Raw genomic sequence first — 22,440 nt, forward strand, 5'->3', positions numbered from 1 at the left:
AGTAAAGCAGCTCATTGTTGGTGGTTTTCTTCCTCTTCATCAGCATATTTTGTATAATAACACACAATATATAATAATAATATACATGCTTTGGATTAGTCTGCAGCACTGGAGGCAAACCCTGGTCCAGATGGATCCGCTTTCTATGAAGCGAGACCAAAGTACACCACAGTCTTCTCACCAATTTGGTATGAATTAGGAAGCACCTGGGAAATAAACCAAAACTTTTAACGCTAAACATAAATAAGACATTTTGAAAAAGGATGTTTTGTTTTTTTGTAACTAAAGTTTCTTTGCTCACAATTGGGCTAACATTTCTGAACTGCAAAGGAAACGTCTTTCAACCATTTAATATCTGTAATTTAGCACCTTTTTTCTCCAATATTTTAATACTTGTACTTTTTCTTTTCTTTTGAATGACTTATTCTACATCAATAAAATTACCTTTACAATCCTTAGGGGTTCTTGGATCCAATATTTAAAAAGCCAGAGAGGCTTTTTAAAAGCTGCATTTTCTCCAGCTTCACCCCATGACAATGCAGCCAACACTGCCCCCATGTGGTCAAACACGATAACCCGTTTTTATACTTTTGCTTCTTAATAGCTAATCTTTAAAAATGTTAAAAAATGAAGCCCTAAGCATTCTGTGAAAAAAAGCACATCTGACTTACCAATTCAAAGAATGAAACAGGGGAAGGAAAGAAAATGTTTTATAATAATTGAATTTGAATCAAACACATTTTAAATATATTATAGATCCAAGTACACATACATGTCAAAAACAGTGGTACATGGTACCAAGAGTTTTTTTTTCTGGTTCCTTTCCACATCTAGGTAAGGCTCAAAAGAACTAAAAAATAAAATAAAATTAACTGAGCACACCTTCCAGTTTAGCAGTCAATTCATTACTGAGTTTTGTGTCAGCAATGCTTATATATGTATAAAAACTAAGATCACAATTAAAAAAAAAAAGACAAATATTCATATAAGGGAAAAACCAGAATTTATATCTCTCTCTTTATATATATATATATTTATATATGTATAGAAACTTAAGGACGTGGAGTTTGGCTGGAGTATTTTTCTAAAGGCGCCGAGATGTTCAGTCCAAGCACCGGATCCGCTCTTCGCCTGCCTGACTCACAGTCACATCGCGAGACGCTCTACAGTACGCAAAGGGCCGGGGCGGGACAGCTTCAATTAGTAAACAACTCCACGCTGCTTATGCGACTACGACTCGAACACTTGCTGATTGGCTCCAAGTGGTAGACCCAGGACGAGAGAAACTCACGTAAAAACAAGGAATGCTTATACAAAAAAAAAAAAAAAGGTTCTGTGTGGGAGTGAATTTAATGAAGTCCTAGTAGAATCCTCCATAGGTCCGAGATGAGCGATAAACCGTCGTATCAAAATGCTGCTGCTTCCTTCTGGTGCTGAATGTTTTCTGACAGGAGTGCCTTAATGCGAGCGTCCTAGTGTGCATCTTCATAGTGTTTTGGAGATAGAAGGTTGAAGTACTTCAAGTTTTGTCTCGGTCCATGCGTTAACACTCGCCCGAACTAACAGCCACCCACACACACACACACACACACACGCACACAAGCATAAGGTAAACGGGGAGGCGATAAAATTCTTTGTTCTTGTTTCGAGGGGAGGTAAAGCAGTTCACTGCGGCGTAAATCCAGCCGACAGACAAAGCCAGTCTGCAAGGAGTTTTCTGTCCTTTGGTTCCTCAGTGGGGTCATAGCTGCACACAGACAGAAGAAAACACTTAGAGGAAGAACAGTTTCCATCACACACGCACGCACGCACGCACGCACGCACGCACACACACACACACACACACACACACCACACACACACACACACATTTCTACTGAGAATCCCGCGGCGGCTTCTCTACCTTGGTGGATTTGCCGGGGCTGTCGTGGTTCGACTGGTGGACGACGTCGTTGACGATCATCTTGGCGATCTTCCACGCCATTTCCTCCTGGGCCTTGATAAAGAACAAAATCATAAAAACAAAAATAATTACCACAAGCAAAAAAAAAAAGATAAATAAATAATAGAAGCAAACTATGTGGTAGAGCATGTACTATATGAATCATTGATGAGACTTTAACAGCTTTTTTTTTCTTTTTTAATCTCACCTCGTCTGAGTTGCCCTGGACCCATTTCTTCATTGCTTGAGAAAACATGGAGCCTTGATCGGGAAAAGAAAGCCGTTTATTATCTATGAGACTTCTGCTTTTATGACATGAATATTTCAAGAGTAGGACATTTGACTTTATAGTTCATGTCTGGTCATCATTTCTGAACTTCTGTAAACGCCTCTATCATCAAGAAACTGAATCATTCGCTCTTTCTTCTTTGCAAAAAAAAAAAAAAAATATATATATATATATATATATATATATATATATATATATATATATATATTGATTGCCAAAGCTTTATCTTATTGAATAGAGAGCGGAAGTCAGCAGCAGATTTCTGCCACAAATATTCAAAAGGTTAATTAGGTACGGACTTCAATGAGCTTTGCTATTTTTACCTGAACCACAACAATGCAAGGCGAATGTCGAGTCAAAGTCAAAATATTTTAATTTCACACATATGCCAAACCTTGACAATCTCTGCTCTTGGACTTAAAGGCTTTTGTTTCAGTTTAAGAGCAGGAACTCATTTTTTCGACTCCAGAAAATCTGTTAAATATTTCATAGGGTCGAGGGGAGCAGGAAGGACGTTTGAGTGTCTTACCTTTTGATTTCTTCACGTCGGGTTCTGGCTCGGCCTCTCTGATGAACTGACCCAACTCGTTCACCTTTCCGAAAGTCATCTTTCTGAGAACGCAGAAGACAGGAGCCGATGAAGAGCAAAGGGGATAAAAGGAGGCCTGAACGCACACGTACTCTGTGCGTGTGTGTGTGTGCGTGTGTGTCCCCGTTACGCACATACCTAATAGCAGAGCCGTGCATAAAGTTGATTTTATCAATTAATACATTTTTGGTTTTTGAAGATTTAAGGAGGATTATTTTTTCCCCACCAATGCATGCCGTGAGTCTCAATAGGTAGGAGTGATGTCAGCAACAATAGAGTCAAAGTAAGAGCAGAATAAAGTTGAACTATTGCCAGACTAAAGTAGTAATTTTATGAAACCTCCCAACACAAAAAAATAACAAAAATTAAATGTTGAGCATCTTGTAAAGTCATACTTGGTATTGGTTTAACAAACAAAGAAATACTTCATCTTTTAACATTTCAGAACCATTACTGTCAGGACTTTGAATCGATAGTGAAAACAATCCTCAACACCATTAATTGTTCACTTTAGAGACAGAGCTAGAAAGTTTCGTTTTAAAGGTGAACTCACCCAGCGTACGGCCGTTGGTAGAGCATCTCCGGATCCAGGCTGGCCACGTCGACGGTGATCGCCTCGTCGAAGTTCTTCAAAATCTTGATGGCTGCTTTCTTGGCTCCCTGCTGCAACGAGCGTACAACAGGAATTCATCTTCGTGAACGTGACAAAGACCGGCGGCGCGATCGCGACCTCGTCGTCAGTACTGTGACCCAGAGGGGACGGCTGAAAATGTCAGCATGCGGGGCTCGACGTGCGCAGCTCACCTGAACCTGGGAGCTTTCGCCGGCGTTCGAGCCGGAGCGGTCGCCGTCTGCTGGCATGCCCTGACCTTGACCTTGACCTTGACCGCTCATGTTCACGAACTCGTCGCCCCGTACCGAGTTGATGAGGTCGCTCAGGTATTTGTAGTAAATGTTGCTGGACAGGAAGCCGGGCAAATACACCTGAACGGTTGCACAACAGGACGAGCACCATTAGTGACAAGCCTTTGTAGCTCGCCGTTTCCGAAGATTTCGACCCTCATGTCGATGATCAGTGACGCAGAAAAATCGATGCTAAACTTCAGATAAATAGATTATTTTCAGTACTATAGTCAGGGTACAGAAATGACTCAGTGCCTTGTAAAAAATATTTACACCACTTAAACAGCACAACTTTGAGGAGAACTTTCAAGCAGCGTTTGACCCAGAAGAGCTCCAGGATTACCTCAAAAAAAAAAAAAAAAAGAAAACCTCAAGTGAAAAAATCTGTCAACAAAATAATTAATGAGATCAAAATCTTTCTGTTGTCGCTGCCAAACTTTGGAACTTGTTGGCTTTAAAAATTAGAGAAGCGTCTTTTCTCCCTATTTTTAAGTTTCTGAAAAAGTACATCTGTTTTCAACAGCACTTGACCCAGTGTCAGCTGAAATGTTTTTTACATCCTCTGTGTTAGAGCTTATACGTTTTAAATGTTGGTTTATTATTATTATTATTATCATGATAATAATTAAACATAAAAACAAAACTTCAATATCCAGTTAAAAAAAAGGAGCAGGAAGAAGACAAAACTTATGAAATCCTACCCCCTAATTTCAAGCCAGATTCTAATTAAAAGCTTAAAACTGAACCTGTCAGGTACCACACATGTTTTAGTTTGAATCACCTGTTATGGTTTCATTTAAATTTCACACCAACTAGAACTACAAGCATCCAGCAACTTAAAGTCAAAGTTGAAGCCAAGTTCATGTCAGATACAATTGGTCATTAGAAAAACGGCTTCAGCGAAATAAAATGCTCAGTCCCACGTCTTTATAAGACATTTAGCCCTACAATATTTGCAGTAATAATTTAGATTACTCCATCATTTCCTTTATCTTAAGATGTTTTTAACTTTAAGCTTCTGCTCAGTGAAACTCTTTAAACACTTCTGTCCTGTACAATTAAAAAAATGTATGTTTACTAAATTGTTAATTAGTCATGTACAAGTTAACACTGGCTTTACTGACAGCGCTTTGTTGCAACAAGTACAAAATGAGGGAACTTTTTTTTTTTTTCCTGACGCCCCAAACGCGTCCTCATCGGAGACTCTGAACTCTGACCTTCTCCATGGTCGTCCAGGCCTGTCTGAGAGGAGTGGTGAAACAGTCGGGGAGCGGCCCTCCCTCCCGGCAGATGTTCGACTCGATCTCCATCCGCACCGAGTCGCCGAAGCCCAGAGGATTGGTAGCCTGGAGTGAGAAATACCTGGACAAAGAAAAATGTATATATTTTTTTTAAAAACACCAAAAAAAAAACCTAGCATGAACAACTGTGCTCAGATCAAGACACTAAACTTAAAGCCTTTATTCAAGCAAAATAAAAATAAAGGAATCACTTAGCATAAGTGCTTGTTTAATAAGTACAATTTGATTGCTGCAACTGTGAAATAAATGAGGGATTAAACATTTATTATTATTATAAATTTATGTCAGATAATAATACGACAAATAATCATGCCAAATGAAATGTAATTTTACATCTGCAAATATAAGGTGTTATAGTGGGTTTGATACATTGAATGTGTCCTTCATATATATATATATATATATATATATATATATATATATATATATATATATATATTGACTCCAGAAAATCTGTTAAATATTTATATATATATATAAATATAAATATATATATATATATTTATATATATATATATATATTGACTCCAGAAAATCTGTTAAATATTTATATATATATATATAATATATATATATATATATATATATAATATATATATATATATATATATATATATATATATATATTATATATATATATATATATATATACATATATATATATGCACACACACATATATATATATAAAAATGACATTGTGCTTTTTAAGGTGTTAGAAGCACAAATAATTCGTACTTATCATAGAGGATCATGGCGTCGTTTTGAGCCTCCTGGCCGTCATACTGGCCTTTTTTAGCAGCCAACTGGTTCTGGAAGTTATCTGCAGCCAGCCAGAACTGTAGTATATTCATCGCCTCTTCCTTCTCCATGTACTGTCAGTGAGAGAATATGAAACCCATGAACAAGTCCAAAAAACTCAGGCCGTCTCTGCAGGACTGATAGCAGGTTACTACACAGCTGGAGCAGAAATCCTTGTTTCTTTATGTCTTTCTGACTTGTTTTTGTCTGTGTGTGTGTGATTTATTATTGTCGCTCAGCCTTTGTGTTTTTGAGGACCGCCGCAAAATACGGAGTCAACGGGAAGCGCAGACTGTGTGGAGAGAGAAAAAAAAAAGGTGAGAAAATTGGGCCTACTCACCTCTGAGAAATAGAAGAGCGCTGACTCACAGAACAAGATGTCAGCCAGGAACACGGAGCCACTCGTCAAAACTTCAATCTGGTATTTACAGAAATGGTGGCTCCGCAGGAATTCGGTAAAGTGCCTGGAAATCAAAGGGCACCAGGGAACATCCGTTACCGAGGATGTCACAAAAAAAAACACACAAAAACCACACAGTGAAAAGTGTTGGAGGAGAAGAGAGAAACTCACTGTTGTTCCAGTATGGAGAAGACAACCGACTGAGCAATGACGAAGCAGTTTGGGTCCACCATGCCGTCCTCTCCGCAAATCTTAGCTGAGTGGAAGGAGAACAGGGGAATTTTTGTCCTTATACATTTTTCTGGCTTCAACCAGATCATCATCGAGAGCCACTGAAGCTCTGCGTCTGTTATTCTTCTTACCGACTATATCGTTTCGGATCTGCTCTGTGATGGGGATGGGCCTTGCAGCATCTGGAGAAATGTATTTGGTGAAGATGGTCACAGCATCCTTTTCTATACCTGCAAACGCAGAAAACCCGCAGCTCATCATCTGCCACACTGCGAGCACAAACGTCCATTTATTTCACTGGGATTTTAATCACACGATTAATCGGATAAACGTGAGTAATCGTGGCTAATTGCGATTCATCCAATTAATTGATTACTGAGATAATCAGCAATTAATTTAGTAACTGATTGATTGTGAACTGGAGTATGCAGACTGAGAAAAAGGACAATTTGCTAGAAAAATTTCCAACATAATCATAGCAGTAATTAAGTCGAAACCGAACAAAAAACATATGCACATTTTGCATTTTACATAAAAACACCTTTGTCTGTGCATATGTTTTAGTCAAAACTCCTCAAGTGGAATAGCTTTAGCTTTACCCGGTTCAGATTCATTAAAGGATTGCTGTTATTGCACTTTGGTCAATCAAAAGTTTTTCTTCTTTAAAAAAGGATTTGAAGTATTTATTGCCTCTTTTGATGTATATCGAATATTGTATAAAAATCTGCAGAATGTGCCGACTTTTTTTATCCAATTAATCGATGGATCAGAATATTTGACAGATTAGTTAATAACTAAAATAACCGTTAGCTGCAGCCATAAAAATAAGCCACTTCCTCAAACAGACTTCTCTGTAGAACATTCAAGCTTCTAATCAACTGAACAACTACCAGTGAAAACAGTTCATTTTTACTTGGACTCACTTTTCATGAGCGTGTCTGAGAAGTCTCGCAGAGTGTTGTCGGGAAGGCCCTTGGAGGGAGTCCCTGTCCTGGAAGGCGGCTGTCTGCTGGGGGTCTCCGCCCGAGACGGCTGGCCTTCCCCGCTCGACGAGTCCCTCCGGGTGGACAGCGGCGACGGGTTCCCACGGCTGTTGCGGAGGGCAAGATCGTTGAACGCGTTCTGATCGAGCTCTGGCCCGTCCGGAGAAACGGGGACCGGCTCGGCCAGCGAGCTGTGTTTGACGGAGTTGAGGTTTTGCGCTCGGACTCGCGACCAGCTGGCCGAGCGGAAGCTCTCGGCCTCCAGCCAGAAGCGAACCAGGTGGTCGGCGCCCCGCTGCTCCATGCAGTGCATGAAGTGGGACATTGCCACATTGTCTCTGAGGACCTGGTCCACCGTCTTGGACATCCGGGAGCGCGTCTCCTGGGGCTGATAATTCACGCTGGAATGCCCTGGAACAAACAAGTTCACTTAGTTTAGGAACATTAATAAAAATGCCGTCCTGTTCAGTATCAGTGAGCTGTTTCCCAACAAAGTCAAGAAAGTCTGAAGAAGCTATTTAAAAGAATGCTGTATTGTCCACGACATGTCAAGGCGCTTTTGATTCATTCAAACAAAATGTTTTGTTTGCAGAGCACAACAAAGAGCTCTAATTTGCTAGCCCTTTTTTTAAATCTTCTAACATTGATGATATAACTGTACTAGGAATAATAAATAAAAATACAAACTATATTGGGAAAGACACATATTGAAAATACTTCCAGTAGAATATTCAGTAACACTTTATTTGACGGGGTGAATAAGACTGGCATGAAGTTATGAACATGAAGTCATCTTGGAAGATCGTCCCTCATGTCTGCTGCTTCTGAAAGCTGCAAAAAAATTTACATTTTCATTCTAAATATTCTTCTGCTTCCAATCCCTACCTCTATAAAACAGAAAGCTCTTTATGATGTAGCATCTAACATGCTAATTCTGTAAAACGCTGTTTTAATTTCAACAATAAGGCAAAGAAAACCACACGGTGTTGATTAGAATCCCGTCTCTCAAGTTTGAACTCTTATAACCGGCTGCAACCTAAGAATGAAACAACCAGAGCAGTCACCTCCACCTTTCCTCACGTCCTTTCTTCCCTTTGTTACAACCACAACCTAATGACAACAGAGCGCGCCAGGCTGCAGCACAGGTTCCTCCACCTTTGAGTCACCCAGACTAGCTAGTGCAGTTCCCGTCTGCCGCTTCCGTCAGGCACACAGCTGCTCTCTGCAACTGTCCCACAAGGTGACATAGAGTCACCTAATTATAGTTTGGGGGTTTTTTTTCTCCCCAAAAAGAAAAAAAGGTGGAGAAGTTGCTTCGCCGTGCGTCAGAGCCGAGTTTACCTGACAGTTGTCAGAGTGAGTGGGTGTGCTTCGACGTACGAGCGCCTCAGGCAGAGTTGTGGAGGAATGGAGACAGCTGGGCGACGCAGCGGGATGTTTAAGATGCTGCCGTCGTGACGAGAAACTTACACAGGCAATCTGCGAGGACGTCGCCTGAGTCCTGCCTGCCTGCACGGAGATTAATTGGATTCCAGCTTGGGAAAGACTTTTGAAGCAATCATTAAGATAATTTCCCTCAGATTTTAGTGGCCGTTATTTGGGCAGACAAATGACCTTGTTAAAATTGCAGGGAACGTTCCTAAAGACTTTCTGGATTCGTTTTGGAAAGTGCTTAAAGTTCAGACGTTTAGTTTCAGTTTCAGTTCAAAAAAGGCAAAATGGATGAATGAATGAAAAAAACAGACGGACAGAAAGGATGCACATGTAAACGGAAAGAAAGAAGAAAGGAAGGAAGAAAGGAAGGAAAAAAGGAAAGAAAACCACAGGCCAGAGAAATGCATTATATAATATTTTCCCATAATGCATTTCCTTCCTGTTCCCATACTCACTAAACATACTTCAGTAAAATGCCAGAGTTTTCTGGACTGTGTAGAACCGATCTGAATATTATAGGTAAACAAAAACAAGGCTTTTTACATGTAAACTTTTTTTTTTTGGTTTTCTTTGCCTGCCACACGTCTCCCCCTCTCCGCGTTCATCCATCTGCTGTCATCTCAAGCGTAACGGAAACACAGAAAGGCCTGCTGCGTACCGAGGTCTCCGAAGTGCGCTGCCTCCATGTGGCTCGGCTGCTTCTTGAGGATGGCGGTGCGGCCCCGAGCGAAGGAGTCCATGTTGGCTGATATGGCGCTGATGGCCACGTGGCTCGGCCCGGCGGCGTCCAGGACGGCATTGTGGTTCTTCAGTCCGTGGGATGGAGAGATAGGGCTGACTGGAACTAGGTAAAAAAAATCAAATGAAATAAAGCTGAAAAATTACAGCGATGTTTTCAAAGTGACCTGACCAGGTGACGTCAGTGTGACGTGGATGACAAAGCCTTTGATTGTGTGCGTTTTTGAAAAAGCTCTTAGTGTGCGCAGGCCATAAAAAGAAGCCTGAGAGGACAAACTGTGCAGTGTTTGACTGACTGCTTTGTGGTTCACTGATAGCAAGAGCTTGGATCCGAATGATACATTAACTCTGTTTAGAATAACTGAAGCAAACCCAACCTAACAAAAACTTAAAAGACTCTCTTAAACCACATCTGTAAAAATCCAAGGTCGTCTTCCGTGCTTCAATAAAAACTCAAAGACTCACTTTTTAAAAAGCTCTTCCAAAGAAAACAAACAACGCAGTTGTTTTGTGAAAGCGTCCACTCCCCTTGAACCTTTTCAAATGTTATCTCACAAACGCAAGCTTCAATGTAACTTCTGCAGATTTGATGTGGCATACCAACACAGAGTAGCACAGAGCGAAAGTGGATACAAGCTTTTCTCTCTTCTGGACCATTCCAACATGAATATCTTTGGATGCAAACTGATCTATTCTCCTCCCGAACAGGGCTGAAACAACTAACATTATTCACCTCCACAAGCTTCTCACGACACAGTTTCCAATTTAAACCCTCTTCTGTGATACTTTACAACGCCGGAGGTAAAGACGAACTCACCTTTGTTCACTTTAGCATCCGTTACTCTCTCGGGTTCCTTGCTTTTGGCTGTGGAGAAAAGGACAAAAAAGGCGACGTGTAACTGAAGGTGTAAACACTCGGGATCGTGACACGAGGATGAGAGCAGATGCACGGTGAAGGGAGACTGCCGCCGCGGCATTAGCAACGCAGCAAAACAATATCTAGTTACTTCATGACACGGTCGGGAATCTGATATGCTGGATAGTGCAAAAAAATAAAAAAAGTAGCATGTATGACATGGGAACTTCTGCAGCGTTTACCCCTCGAGGACTTTCAGCTCTAAAGAGCTAAAATATTCATCAAACCAAGCAAACTGTGGTCAAAACTACTTATCGAGTGATCGGCGTAAGAATCCCTGACTGAACATCAACTCCTGTCTGTGTTTTTAAGTCTCTCGTCCTTTAGTTAACAGTGACTTTTAATAAAATTTGCATGCCATTCTTCAAACAATCCAGGCCTATTCCCTGCTTACAACTCGTTCAACCCTCCTTCCAGATCATTTTGTGTGGATCTAAACAAGTCTGGGTTTCTATTTACTGACACTAAACGAGAAAGAGAGACTGCATTGGCTGTTGAAGACTTCTGAATGTAAAATGGGAAATGACCTGGTGTCTCTGTGGATGGGGGATGAGTGAACAGAAGGCAGCCGAATCCCTAGTCAATCATTTTATGACGTTAAGGAGTTACGTTTTTGAAGCAGAGCACTGATTTCCTTAAGCTTTGAATAACATGAATAACTGGAACAGGGAGAAATATTATCTTACTAATAGGCCTATCACAATAAGCAATTAATCACATGATAAGTAAACTCAATAATTTCCATTTGAATGATTGTTTCTCTCTTTTTTTTGTCTCTTTCCACCAAAAGCTTGATGACAAAAGTCTTCAGTTTGTTGCTTTGGTTTCAACTATCCCTTTTTTGAAGAACAGTTTTGTTAATAGAGCCTGTACAATTATTTTTTATTTATTTCTGTTGCTTCATTTATTTATTTTGGATATTTAAAATGTCTTCCAGTGTTAAACCTTCATTAGACTTTAAAGTTTATTGATCGTAGCGAAGGAGTTCGTGCACTACTATTACGGCATTACCATTATATTACTAGAAAATGGTCTCAAACAACATTATTATAGTTCAGCGCAATAACTTCTGTGGACAATTTATCATCCAGCCAAATTGGTTGTCATGATAGGCCTACATACTACTTAGCAAGTCATTCTATGAGCTGAGCAATGGGGTCGGTGGCCGATTTTCAGACCTTTGCAGAGTCAGATAGGATCAGTGGATACGATCGGTTTCGCATGTTGGTATCGGCCGATCGCCCAAAATTAAAAATATCTGAGCCCATCAATCGGTTCACCCCACTCTAGCCTACAAAATGGGTCTGGGACTCCTCGAGTGCCACCGTTCTGCAGATGCATGACTGGTTAATGATCACACCTTTGCAAAACTGGCTGGCATGAAAAGAAGGTATTTCGACCTTTTGATTGGGGTGTGTTGGAGCAGAACAGTTGCACTCGAGGACAGGAGCTGCAGATCCCTCGGTCTAGCGCTTCAGCCATCGCTTCCCATTGTCAGCTGGAGCAGGACACGAGTTTGCTGTAGACTGTAGCTGAGTCAGGATCCATAAGCAATATTGGAACATCGACAACATACCACAGACAAGCCCGGATGTAAAATGTTTGAAATGACGTTCAAAACAAAAAAACAACTTCCTTTTACTTAAAAAAAAACTTGTATGCCCACTTGGACCTCCCAACAAGCGGAGCCACTGGCTTCCTGTCAGACCTGATTACCATCACTGCTCAGAGCATCCACTGTCTTTTCGACACTTCCTCTTCTTGTTTTTTTTTTTGCAAACAAGCAGCGTCAGCAACTCTAATGCAACCAATAAGAAGGGAAAAAAGCCACTCATCTCACTTGTTAGGATTTAAAAAAAAAAACTGGGCTGGTTTTCTGAAAAAACATGCAATCACTGCAATTTGATGGGAGTGCTGAGAAAGACTGCATAGTTAGTTAGCAACAACTAGCTGAAACTACAGTGATCTAACAGAGAGACTCTGTAGCACATTCAGTTACTCAAGGTAATCTGGGAGATGTTTACCTCTGTCATAGAAATATTTGATATTATGCAACTACTAACGTCAGACAGATTGCATTTGAAACGTGGTCAGCCATTTCTAAACCCTGGTGTTGTTCAAGAGTGCATTGCACAGAAGACATGTCAGGCTCCTCTGGTCATAAACAAAGCATCATCTATTACAAAGTGCTCCAATGAGTGCAACATCTGCAGTCACACCTTAATACTTTATGACGGGTGGCAAGTCGGCGTGCCCTCAGCCCAATGGGACTGAATGAAACTGAAGTTAGCATGCTACACACATTCCCACATCTGCAGAAAACGACAGCTATGGGAGCCAGGAGTGATGCAGGACGAGGCTTCACACAGCGATGCAGCTCGCGAGTAGTTTCGAGCTGACAGCACGAGGCAGCTTTAACGCCAAGCCGGACCAACAACAGGTTTGGTTAGCTTGAGGAGGCCACCGCTAAGCTAACCGCGCCACTGCAGCAGGCAGCGGCGGCAGGCGAGCACCGCCAGCAGCAGCAGCACCACCCCGGCGTCTCTGTCCGTTTTAAACCCCGCTGTTTTTCATCGCAACTCTGTCATGCGGTCGTGGGCTTCTCCGTCCCCGGCGGGACTCTTCTCCGATAGCCCGCGGCTAACGCTGCAGATCAGCAGTTTGAGCCGCTTCCTCACCTTTCCTCTTAAAAAACGACATGACGGGTTTCGCACTCTGGACGCTTCCTCTGCTCACTATCACCGTCCCAGGGACGTCCCACGAATCCCTTCATTCAAACGCATCTGCTCCGGGCGCTCCTGAGGCGGAAGTCGGTTTTATTCCGGAATCTCGTCCGGTCTGTGCTGTCAAATCAAAATTATCCCCAAATCCAAGCCGAGCTCGGTGGCCATATTGTCAATAAACGACTAACTTCCGGGCTGGTCCTGGAACCAGCATTGTGGGAAATGAAGTACTTGCCCGCTCTGGCCGGAAGGTGGTGCTGTTGGTCCGCAGTGTAAATACGTAATATATATTTATCGGTATATTTAGATTGGGGGTTTTTTTTTTCAACAAATACATATTTTAGCTTCACCAGCTTTACAAAATAGAGATTTTTTCTCATTCTTTTGGATTTTACAGGAGGTCTTGGCTTTGACTAGGACATTCTATCAGGTTTATGGTTTAATATGAACAATTATGTTTATCACTTACAGCCTCCAACATTTATTTCACACTACCCATCTTCCCCATCACCTCTGACAAGCTTCCTTATACCAAGTGGAAAACATATCTCTACCATGGAGATTATTTACAATGATGCCAAGTGTTCACTTCCACATTTAAAAAATGTTAACGTACAAGTAAATGAAAATAAAAGTAGAAATCACAAATGTAAGATTTACACAAAGGCTAAAATGGAGCAGTTTGAATTTGCAGAAGAATTGATTTCCTAACTCAGAATGTGAAAGATTCAACAAGGAAACGGCTCGTCCAAATAAAATATAATACTGTGGTTCTGAATGGATCCCTATAGCTTAGACTGAACGGGGTTTCTGTCTGCAATCATGCAAAGCTGCAGATCCAGAGCGTGAGATCCAAAATAACAGGAAATACTTTCTGCACGTCTGAGTCACTTTTAATGAGGCACAGTTTGCATCAATTGAGGAAATATTTCTTGATTTCTCTATCGGTGAATTACAATATTCTTTGTGTGTATGATGTTCACATCGTATGATGATGTGTGCATGAGCAGGACTGGATGTGTTCCTTCAACAGTTAGCAGAGTGGGAGAGATGACAAACTGGCAAATGAAAAGTTTGTCTGTTAGACGGGTGGCAGGAAGTCAAGAGTCTTGACTGTAAAAGGGATGCGAGTTTATTATGTCATCACATACTGAAAATGTAACTGAGCAATGATAAAATACAAACTGAGATCATTTCCTGTCTCTGCATTATTCATTTAGACAGTATTTTTAAATTTTAATACTTGTATCCCATGATCAGAGAATTTTCCCTTCATGTTGGTGAGTCTGACTGAGACATCATTCAGACATTTTAAATCATATTACGATTTAAAGCAACGTCCTCAAAGCATTTTTTTCACAGACAATGTGAGTACACTACAAATAACTTCCTTTGACAATTGTTCATCAACAGCAGACTTGATTTAAAAACAGAAATGATTAGGATTGACATATAAATTGCGTACTATCAGTATAATGTTCTTCTACAACCAAACCTCCATTGTCATCTCTGTTTATTAAGGTTCTTTTCAATCCCGACCAACGGTGTGTGTGTCTTTGGGTCTGTCAATGCGATAGACGAACTCTGCGGGGAGGAAGTAGCCCAGGTACTCCACGGTGTCGGGCGTGGTGTCGATATAGTAGTGACCACCTTCTCCGTGGTGGCTGAAGCCATGGGTGTGCTCCACACGCAAATCCAAGCCCTGGAAACGCAGGACAAAAGAAAGTGACTGCAAACGCCACCGTCTGTCATTTACTCAGCTGCTTGTTTTACTCACAGGGTCTCTGGATACGAGAACAGACTGGCAGATGAGCGGAGCGCTGACCTCGAAGTGCTTCAGCCAGTTGTTGACTTCATTGTCGGTGTTGAGAGGGCAGGCTGAGAACTCTCTCGGCTATCAATGAATACACAAACACACACACACACACACACACACACACACACACACACACACACACACACACACAAACACACACACACACACACACACAGATAGATAGATGGAAAGTTTTTATTTCATCTACGTCTCCAGAAGGTTGTACATTAGTAGCTGTTTGAGGCTCAGAGACACTTTCCATTGGTGACTTCCTACTGGAAATTGTTTTAGATTGTAACTTTTTCTCTTCCTGGTTAGATTTCCAGCAAATCTGAATTGTTTACAAGCAGCATGAATAAACCCTTTTTTGGCTAACCTCTCATCATTTAGCACTGTGTTTAGAATAATAATTATACCTACAATTACATATTTTTTGCTGAATTAATATTTAATTTGACAGCTATAAAAGGCTAGTAGACTAAAAAAGGACTTAGTTCGTAAGGACATAAAGATGATCCCTTTGTTGCTGCGCACTGCAGGTCAGCTGACTGAGAGAAGGACACATAAGAATAGTTTTGATTTTTAGCACAACAGGTAATGGAACCAATAACTTCCCAGGCGCATCTGGACCATCTCTTTTAAGACTGGTGTTGCTACGAACATTTTGGCAATCAGCTTTAAATCAAAGACAATTAGATCAGGTTATACTGTTTTACTCAACGCAGTCTAATCCAATATTTACCATAATGTGGATTTTAGCCTTCCCTTTCTGGATGATGAAGGTGCCTCCCAGAGCCAGGCTCTTTTCTGGATACTGAGCTTCCAGAGTCTTCCTCAGTGCTGTTACCAGACTGTTACTTCCTGTCCTCCGTTTGGCTCGCACCTCTATGACCTGGAGAGATGCACGCAGGCAGAGGGGAACGATCTGCTTCATCAGCTCCTTGACCTTCAGTTAATGTTTGAGAGCACCCTTGTGATGGGGCTAAAGTGCATACAGTTAAGAGTTGGGTTAATACCCCCACCCCAATATATTCATTACCTTGCATTGATTTTAAAATATCCACCTTCACTCATTTCCTGAAAGATTGAAATCCACTTTGGCACTGATACCTTTCCAGGCTTCCCCTCACAGGCATATAGATTCCCCAGGAGTCCAAAGTTGCAGTCAGAGAATTTGTCACTGTACTTTTCTTGCAGACACTGACCATCAGCGGGATTGATAGAGGAAAAGTAGCTCCCGTTGACTGCCGGTCTTCCTTCAGCCTCAGTGAGAACAAGAGGCATGAGCTGTGGGTCACAGTGTTCGTTTTATTAACTATTGAATAAAAAAAAAAAGAAGTCAATTTCTTGCATGTAATAATTCACCTCAGCATTCATCCCGGTAATTCTGGAAGGGGCGGCTCCAGCTCCAAGGATAAAAGCCCCCGGTAGCTCCAGCTTCTTGGATATTACGTTCATATTGTATTCCTAACATAAAGACAAACAGTCTTTATTAAAATGGACAGCATGCAAAATCTGCAAGCTATGCATTAAAACAAACAAACAAACAAACAAAAACCTTATGTGTTTGAGGCAAAGGGATCAGATATGGTACACCTCCAACATCAGTAATGCGAGGTTTACCACACAGACCTTCAGGACATGAACAGAAAAGGCAACGAAATGTAACAAACACTCCAGGACAGCATTTATTCAAGCATCCCCCTGAATTTTGAGCTCTGAAATACCTTTGGCAGGAAAAAGGAAAGGCTCCTTGGTGAGATCTGGACATTCAACAACACTCACTTGAACTTCTGCAAAATTGGCTTCCAGCCCAGCCTGCAACACTGCAACCAGCAAGCAGCTGTTTATAAAATCCAATTTTACAAACATGCATGGGGGAACTTGGTCCCTCTTTCTCTAGTCGTCCCTACCTCCTCGCAGCTCTTCGAGGGCCGGGGCGTGCAGCTGAACTTTCTCCGTTTTGCTGATGTCTGCCATAACTTCTTCCACAGTGACAGTGAGTCTGCTCTGGGGCTGTTAGCTGCTCTGCAGAGACAAGCGGGAACATTTAGGGTTAAAGTCCAACCAAAGAGGAAACACTGGCGAGAAGGTTTCTCCTCATTTCCGGTTTATGACTGGGGGCGGGGGGAACTAGGATTTTTTTTTTTATTGTTTGTTTTATTTCAAACAAATAAAAGTAGAAAAAAATTTTATCAGACATATAACATTTTTAGAAACATACATTAAATATGTAACATATTTAAGAAAGTCAATTGGTGAATTAAAAAGCCATTAGCTTGGATCGAGCTTTTCTGCTCGCTTTTAGCGTCAACCGGAAGTGGACGGAACTATCTTGTTCCTATCAGCGCTGTTGTGTGATCTTTGGTGATTGGTCACAGTTCGCCATATTCTGAGAGGCAAGAAAGCAAAACGTTTGTCTCGAATGAAACGAACAAAAAAATTCACGTTTTGGCTCATTTCGGTGAGTCGTTTATATATATAGTTACTTTTATATTATTATTATTATTATTATTTATTATTATTGTTAATAATAATTTAACCATGGAAAGATGGTAGAGGTGACCAAGATACAGCAGAAGTGCATCTTTTAGGAAATGCAGTTTAGAATATTGACAATATTGTACATGTAAGATGTAAATTCAAATCTTAAACCTTCAGTTCCAGCAGGATGTACCTCCATTCCCTACAAGTATTTTTAGATTAATTGCCAAGGCGAAATAATGACGTAAACATACTAGACGTACTCGGAGTCACTTTTTGGATAAACTGTACTTTTAGGGAGCAGTTTCACAATGCATTCTTGCTTTTTCTATGTTCCTTTTAAAGTATTGATACTCAGAATATCAAAAAAATATTCTTGAGTAATATTTCTGGAGGTGACCAACTGCAGTGATTAAAGAGCAGAAATATTATTTAATGCATATTCTTATTAACTTATTACTTGAGCAACTTTTTTTTAACCAAATGCATTTTGACTCTTACTTGAGTAATTTCTTGCACTTTTCACTTTTGCTTGAGTGAAATAAGTCAAACCAGTGCTCTTAGTTGAGTACTGACGTGTTCTCGCTTCCTGTGTCATTCTTCAGCGCTATCAAAACTGCCACTCACAACATGGCGGTGACGTCAACGCGCAACCCGGACGCTCATGCGACGCTAAACGTTTAGACGCTTCCCGGGTTAATCCGTACACGCGTCTTCCGCTTTTCTCCTCATCATTCAAGACTAACCAGATGCTTCGTTCAGGGTGTTTTTTTTTTTTTTTCTCCCGTCCGCATCTTCTCCTCTCTAACTAACTGCTAACAACATGTCAGAAGCGGCTCCTTCTTCCTCTTGTGTTCTCCCATTTAACGTCACAGAAACTGGTGTGGAAGCTCAGCCAGGTGACATGATGTTGGGAAACTCTCCTCCTGATGATGCGAGGGACATGTCAGGTCATTCGACGCCCTCTCTGAAGCAGCACAGCGGACAGGACACTAACAGGTCAAAACTGAAAACGATGCTCCCTCCAGTAGCAGGAGTGAGTCTGATGCACCTCACTGAAAGTGTTTGTGTGTTTCCAGTGATTCAGGGGACAGCCTGTTCATCACTCAGAAGTGTGCGCCTCCAAAACGGAGGCGCTCGAACCGGAGATCAGACTTCAGGGCCCGCAGAGATTCGCCGGAAGATGAATACGACGCGTCCACCTCTGAGGAGGAACCTCCAGAAGACCGAGAGCGGAAGAAGAAAATCTGCACACCGAAGTTCACCTTTCCTTTCCTCCAGGAGACGAGGTTACCATATTATCAGACTAAAAAACTTCATGTACGACCACAAAAAAAACAAACTTAAATGCCCTTTTCCTTATGTTGAAGGCTTAAAAAAAAGGTGCACATGCATTTTGATTGCAGTATTACGCCATGGGAGGTTACTTGAGGTGTATGGAGCAGCTTTGGGACAGCTATCAAACCAGAGAAGATCAGCTGCTGTCTTTACCAACCGCGGACGAGGACGGAGAGCCCATATCTCCGATGTCGGAGTAAGTTTGTTTAACCAGACAGGCGTATTTAAAACGTGTGCAAACTCCCAAACAATATTGTGCTGAAGCGGCATAGAAAACACATTACCTTCGATACGAGTAAGGAGTGTAGACATATCTTTGAATAATAGTGCTGTTAATCAAAGGCAGATGAATGAGGTTAGTCCCATAAAACATATTCCTTAAAAACATTACATGTTGGTGAAATACTCTTTTATTACGTTCTGATGGCCTGTATAGAAATAGAGCAGATTTGGATATACGTCAACCAAGAAAGTTTATAGTTTTTGTGGAAGATTTACCCAAACCATAAATTTCTCTTGAATGTTGATTACCAGACCAATATCATCATCCTTAAATGTCAGAAAGTCATGCTAGAAATTCAATAATTTTTCTTGATTTTTGAAGCAGTTGTGCAATGGTCCTGTACTTTCGTTCTAGCTGCAGAGCATTGCTAAAGAGCATAATGTTGTCCCACTCTTCTGTTTTAGAGAGGAAGACGAAACCACGGAAAATGAAGACATCCGAGTGGTGGTGAGTGTGCTGCTAACTTATAAGGAAGAAAAAAAGAAAGCTTGTTAAAGTTCTTCCTGAGGAAACCATACAATTTTTGTCAACTCACAGGAAAAGAAGCTCTTTGTGGTGTCAAAAACAAGGAACTCCCAACCTTGGTGCAATCCCAGAAAGAGATCCAGTGAAGAAACGCAACACAACGAAGAACACGACAATGCTGCACGCGAGCCACAGGAGGGACCGGGGATGGTGACGCGCAGAAGATTGACGCGGATATCCTCGTTGAGGGGGGCGTCCTTTTCGAAAGCAAAAAAGTCAGATGAAGTCTCGGAAGAGACAAAGTCGGTCGATGAACGAGTGTCAATGTCTGGAAACCTCCCTGCCGAAACTGAAATGGGAAAGAACAGCAGATCTCCAGAAAAAGACAGTAGAGCAAGTGATCTTATTCCTGAGGAAAATGAACAGATGCCTGGTAACGAAAGCGATGCCACATGCCTGGATCTGAGTGCAGAGCAGAGCAATAGAGAAATAACAGACCATCATACTGGGGCGGACGAACAAACCGGTGTACAAGATAATGATATAGAGTGTAGAACAATCAAGGTGAAGAAAAACAAGAACAGAGAAGATGATAAATATGTAGAGGAAGAAAGAGATCAGAGTCTGGAGGGAGCCAGGAGTCATCAGCCTGATTCCTCTGAAGACATGATTATCAATGAAGCAGTGGAAGCTCCTTGTATGGAGAAGAAGAAACATGAAGAAATGTGGATACCCTCGCCGAGGGGGGCGTCCTCTTCAAAAACAAAAAAGTCAGATGAAGTCTCGGAAGAGACAAAGTCGGTCGATGAACGAGTGTCAATTTCTGGAAACCTCCCTGCCGAAACTGAAATGGGAAAGAACAGCAGATCTCCAGAAAAAGACAGTAGAGCAAGTGATCTTATTCCTGAGGAAAATGAACAGATGCCTGGTAACGAAAGCGATGCCACATGCCGGGATCTGAGTGCAGAGCAGAGAGACAGAGAAATAACAGACCACCATACTGGGGCGGACGAACAAACCGGTGTACAAGATAATGATATAGAGTGTAGAACAATCAAGGTGAAGAAGAAGAAAAACAAGAACAGAGAAGATGATAAATATGTAGAGGAAGAAGAAGATCAGAGTATAGAGGGAACCAGGAGTCATCAGCCTGATTCCTCTGAAGACTTGATTATCACTGAGCCAGAGGAGAAGGAGAAAAAGAAGAAGAAACTTGAAAACCAGTATCTCGGACAGGAGGTGGATGAACAATCGGACCAGAGGAAGGAGGAGAATTTGGTTGTGCTGTGTGAAACTGGAAATGTTGATAAAGACTCTTTAAAGACCAACAAAGCTGCCGAGTCTGCGACGAATGACGTGCATGTCCCAAAGAAATGGAAGAAAAAGAAAAAAGACTCTTCAGATCTGGATCAAACAACAACAGATCGCCCAAAGGCAATAGATCATGCAAGTAATGGTGAAGTTTATGAGGACACGCTGGAATCCAGTGGGTTTAAAAGAAAAAAGCACAAAAAGAAGAAGAGCCCGTCGTCTAATGGCAATCAGACAGACGTGGACTTATCAAACGATGCCTGGACCGTGCCAGAAAATACAGACTTTGTTTATAAAAAGAAGAAAAAGAAACATGTGTCTGACCAAGTTGGACTTGCGGCAGAAGATGCAAGTGTAGAGGAAACTCCAAAAGACAGACAAGAGATTGAGCTGGAGACCAAGAGGAAGAAGAAGAAAATGAAGGACGATATCAGCGTAAGTAATTCAGAGGACATGTTGGCCTCTGGTGACTCTTCGGAGCTTGTGCGCAAAAAGAAAAAGAAAAGCACACCTTCCGTCCTTTCTGCTGATGATGAGGAACGGTCTCCATCTGCTCAGGAGGGCCGTGCTGAACAGCCTGAGGTCAGCACTGGTGAGTTAGCCGCCGAGTCAGCAGGCGTTTCTGAGCATTTGCAAGAATCAAGAGATGGCAAGAAGAAAAAGAAGAGGTCAGCAACTGTCCCTGAGAGCGAGGAAAGGGAGCTGGAGGAAACGTCTGAAGCGCTGGTCCAGAAACGCAAGAGAACCGAAAGGCTTGCGAAAAGTTTGGAGCGCGTTGAGCAATCTCAAACCGAAGAAGCGGCGGTTGTGAAGAAGAAGAAGAAAAGCAGACAGGAGGTCCCGGACGAGGAGGACAGAACAAATCCTGGGGCTGGTTCTGGATCTGACACATTTCCAGCAGAACTCGAGACGTCTTCCTCTCACTGTGTGGAGAGGAAAAGAAAGCGTCACGCAAAAAGACTTTATAATCCAGATGACGACTTTCTCTCAGACTTAAACAGCTGACCAGCTAGATCATGATGTCATAAGGTTTATTTATTTTTATTGTAGCTCTGAACCTTTTTTTAGGGTGACAATGTTGAAATTTAAAACCCTTTGGGTTCTGAATTAAGTTTTTTTTTTCTACATTTAATTTTGTATCAAAACACTTTTATACCAGAAGAGTTCTCAGTTATTTTTAAGTTCAGACATAATACACAAAAATTTACATAATTCTTATTTTTTTAAAAAAACTATATATTCCAATAAAAGAAAACTCGTCAGGCTTCTCCCTTTTTTCCCTTCTAACATAAGCCATCATGGACAAACACTTCAATTCGTTTGCTTCTTTTCTCTCCAATTGGATTTTCAGGTCGTGTCGACACGAGATTTGCTTCACGGTGGGTAGAAACTCTCCTAACATCAACCAGCGTTTTGAATGAACTAATCAAAAACTTACAAAGTGCCTGGGCCAGACTTTAGAAATGGCCTACATCCATTTTTTGGGGGGGAACAC

The 22,440-nt window shown here is 41.4% G+C and overlaps 2 protein-coding genes across 3 annotated transcripts; both read right to left on the reverse strand.

Annotated features, from left to right (window-relative positions):
• Positions 1-693: 693 nt before the first annotated feature.
• Positions 694-13,436, reverse strand: akap10 (A kinase (PRKA) anchor protein 10). Of its 2 annotated transcripts, none has more exons than XM_055043307.1 (15): positions 13,204-13,436; positions 10,427-10,474; positions 9,530-9,715; positions 7,378-7,848; positions 6,586-6,684; positions 6,395-6,479; positions 6,164-6,287; positions 5,761-5,897; positions 4,941-5,085; positions 3,625-3,804; positions 3,374-3,480; positions 2,761-2,843; positions 2,151-2,203; positions 1,904-1,996; positions 694-1,747 (listed from the first exon to the last, which is right to left on the reverse strand). In XM_055043307.1, the coding sequence occupies exons 1-15, from the start codon at positions 13,223-13,225 to the stop codon at positions 1,742-1,744; spliced, it is 1,839 nt and encodes a 612-aa protein (XP_054899282.1). In that variant the 5' UTR covers positions 13,226-13,436; the 3' UTR covers positions 694-1,741. The 2 variants fall into 2 exon arrangements, with proteins under 2 accessions (XP_054899282.1, XP_054899281.1); XM_055043306.1 differs by having other exon boundaries at positions 3,374-3,483.
• Positions 13,437-14,357: 921 nt separating this feature from the next.
• On the reverse strand, positions 14,358-17,131 carry cunh11orf54 (chromosome unknown C11orf54 homolog). Its single transcript, XM_055043664.1, has 8 exons — positions 16,978-17,131; positions 16,792-16,890; positions 16,623-16,696; positions 16,430-16,531; positions 16,175-16,351; positions 15,807-15,956; positions 15,026-15,142; positions 14,358-14,950 (listed from the first exon to the last, which is right to left on the reverse strand). The coding sequence occupies exons 1-8, from the start codon at positions 17,042-17,044 to the stop codon at positions 14,777-14,779; spliced, it is 960 nt and encodes a 319-aa protein (XP_054899639.1). The 5' UTR covers positions 17,045-17,131; the 3' UTR covers positions 14,358-14,776.
• Positions 17,132-22,440: the final 5,309 nt, after the last annotated feature.

The sequence above is a fragment of the Poeciliopsis prolifica genome, unplaced genomic scaffold (genome assembly GCF_027474105.1).
Source record: "Poeciliopsis prolifica strain line A6 unplaced genomic scaffold, Auburn_PproV2 SCAFFOLD019, whole genome shotgun sequence".
Classification (NCBI taxonomy): Eukaryota; Metazoa; Chordata; class Actinopteri; order Cyprinodontiformes; family Poeciliidae; genus Poeciliopsis; species Poeciliopsis prolifica.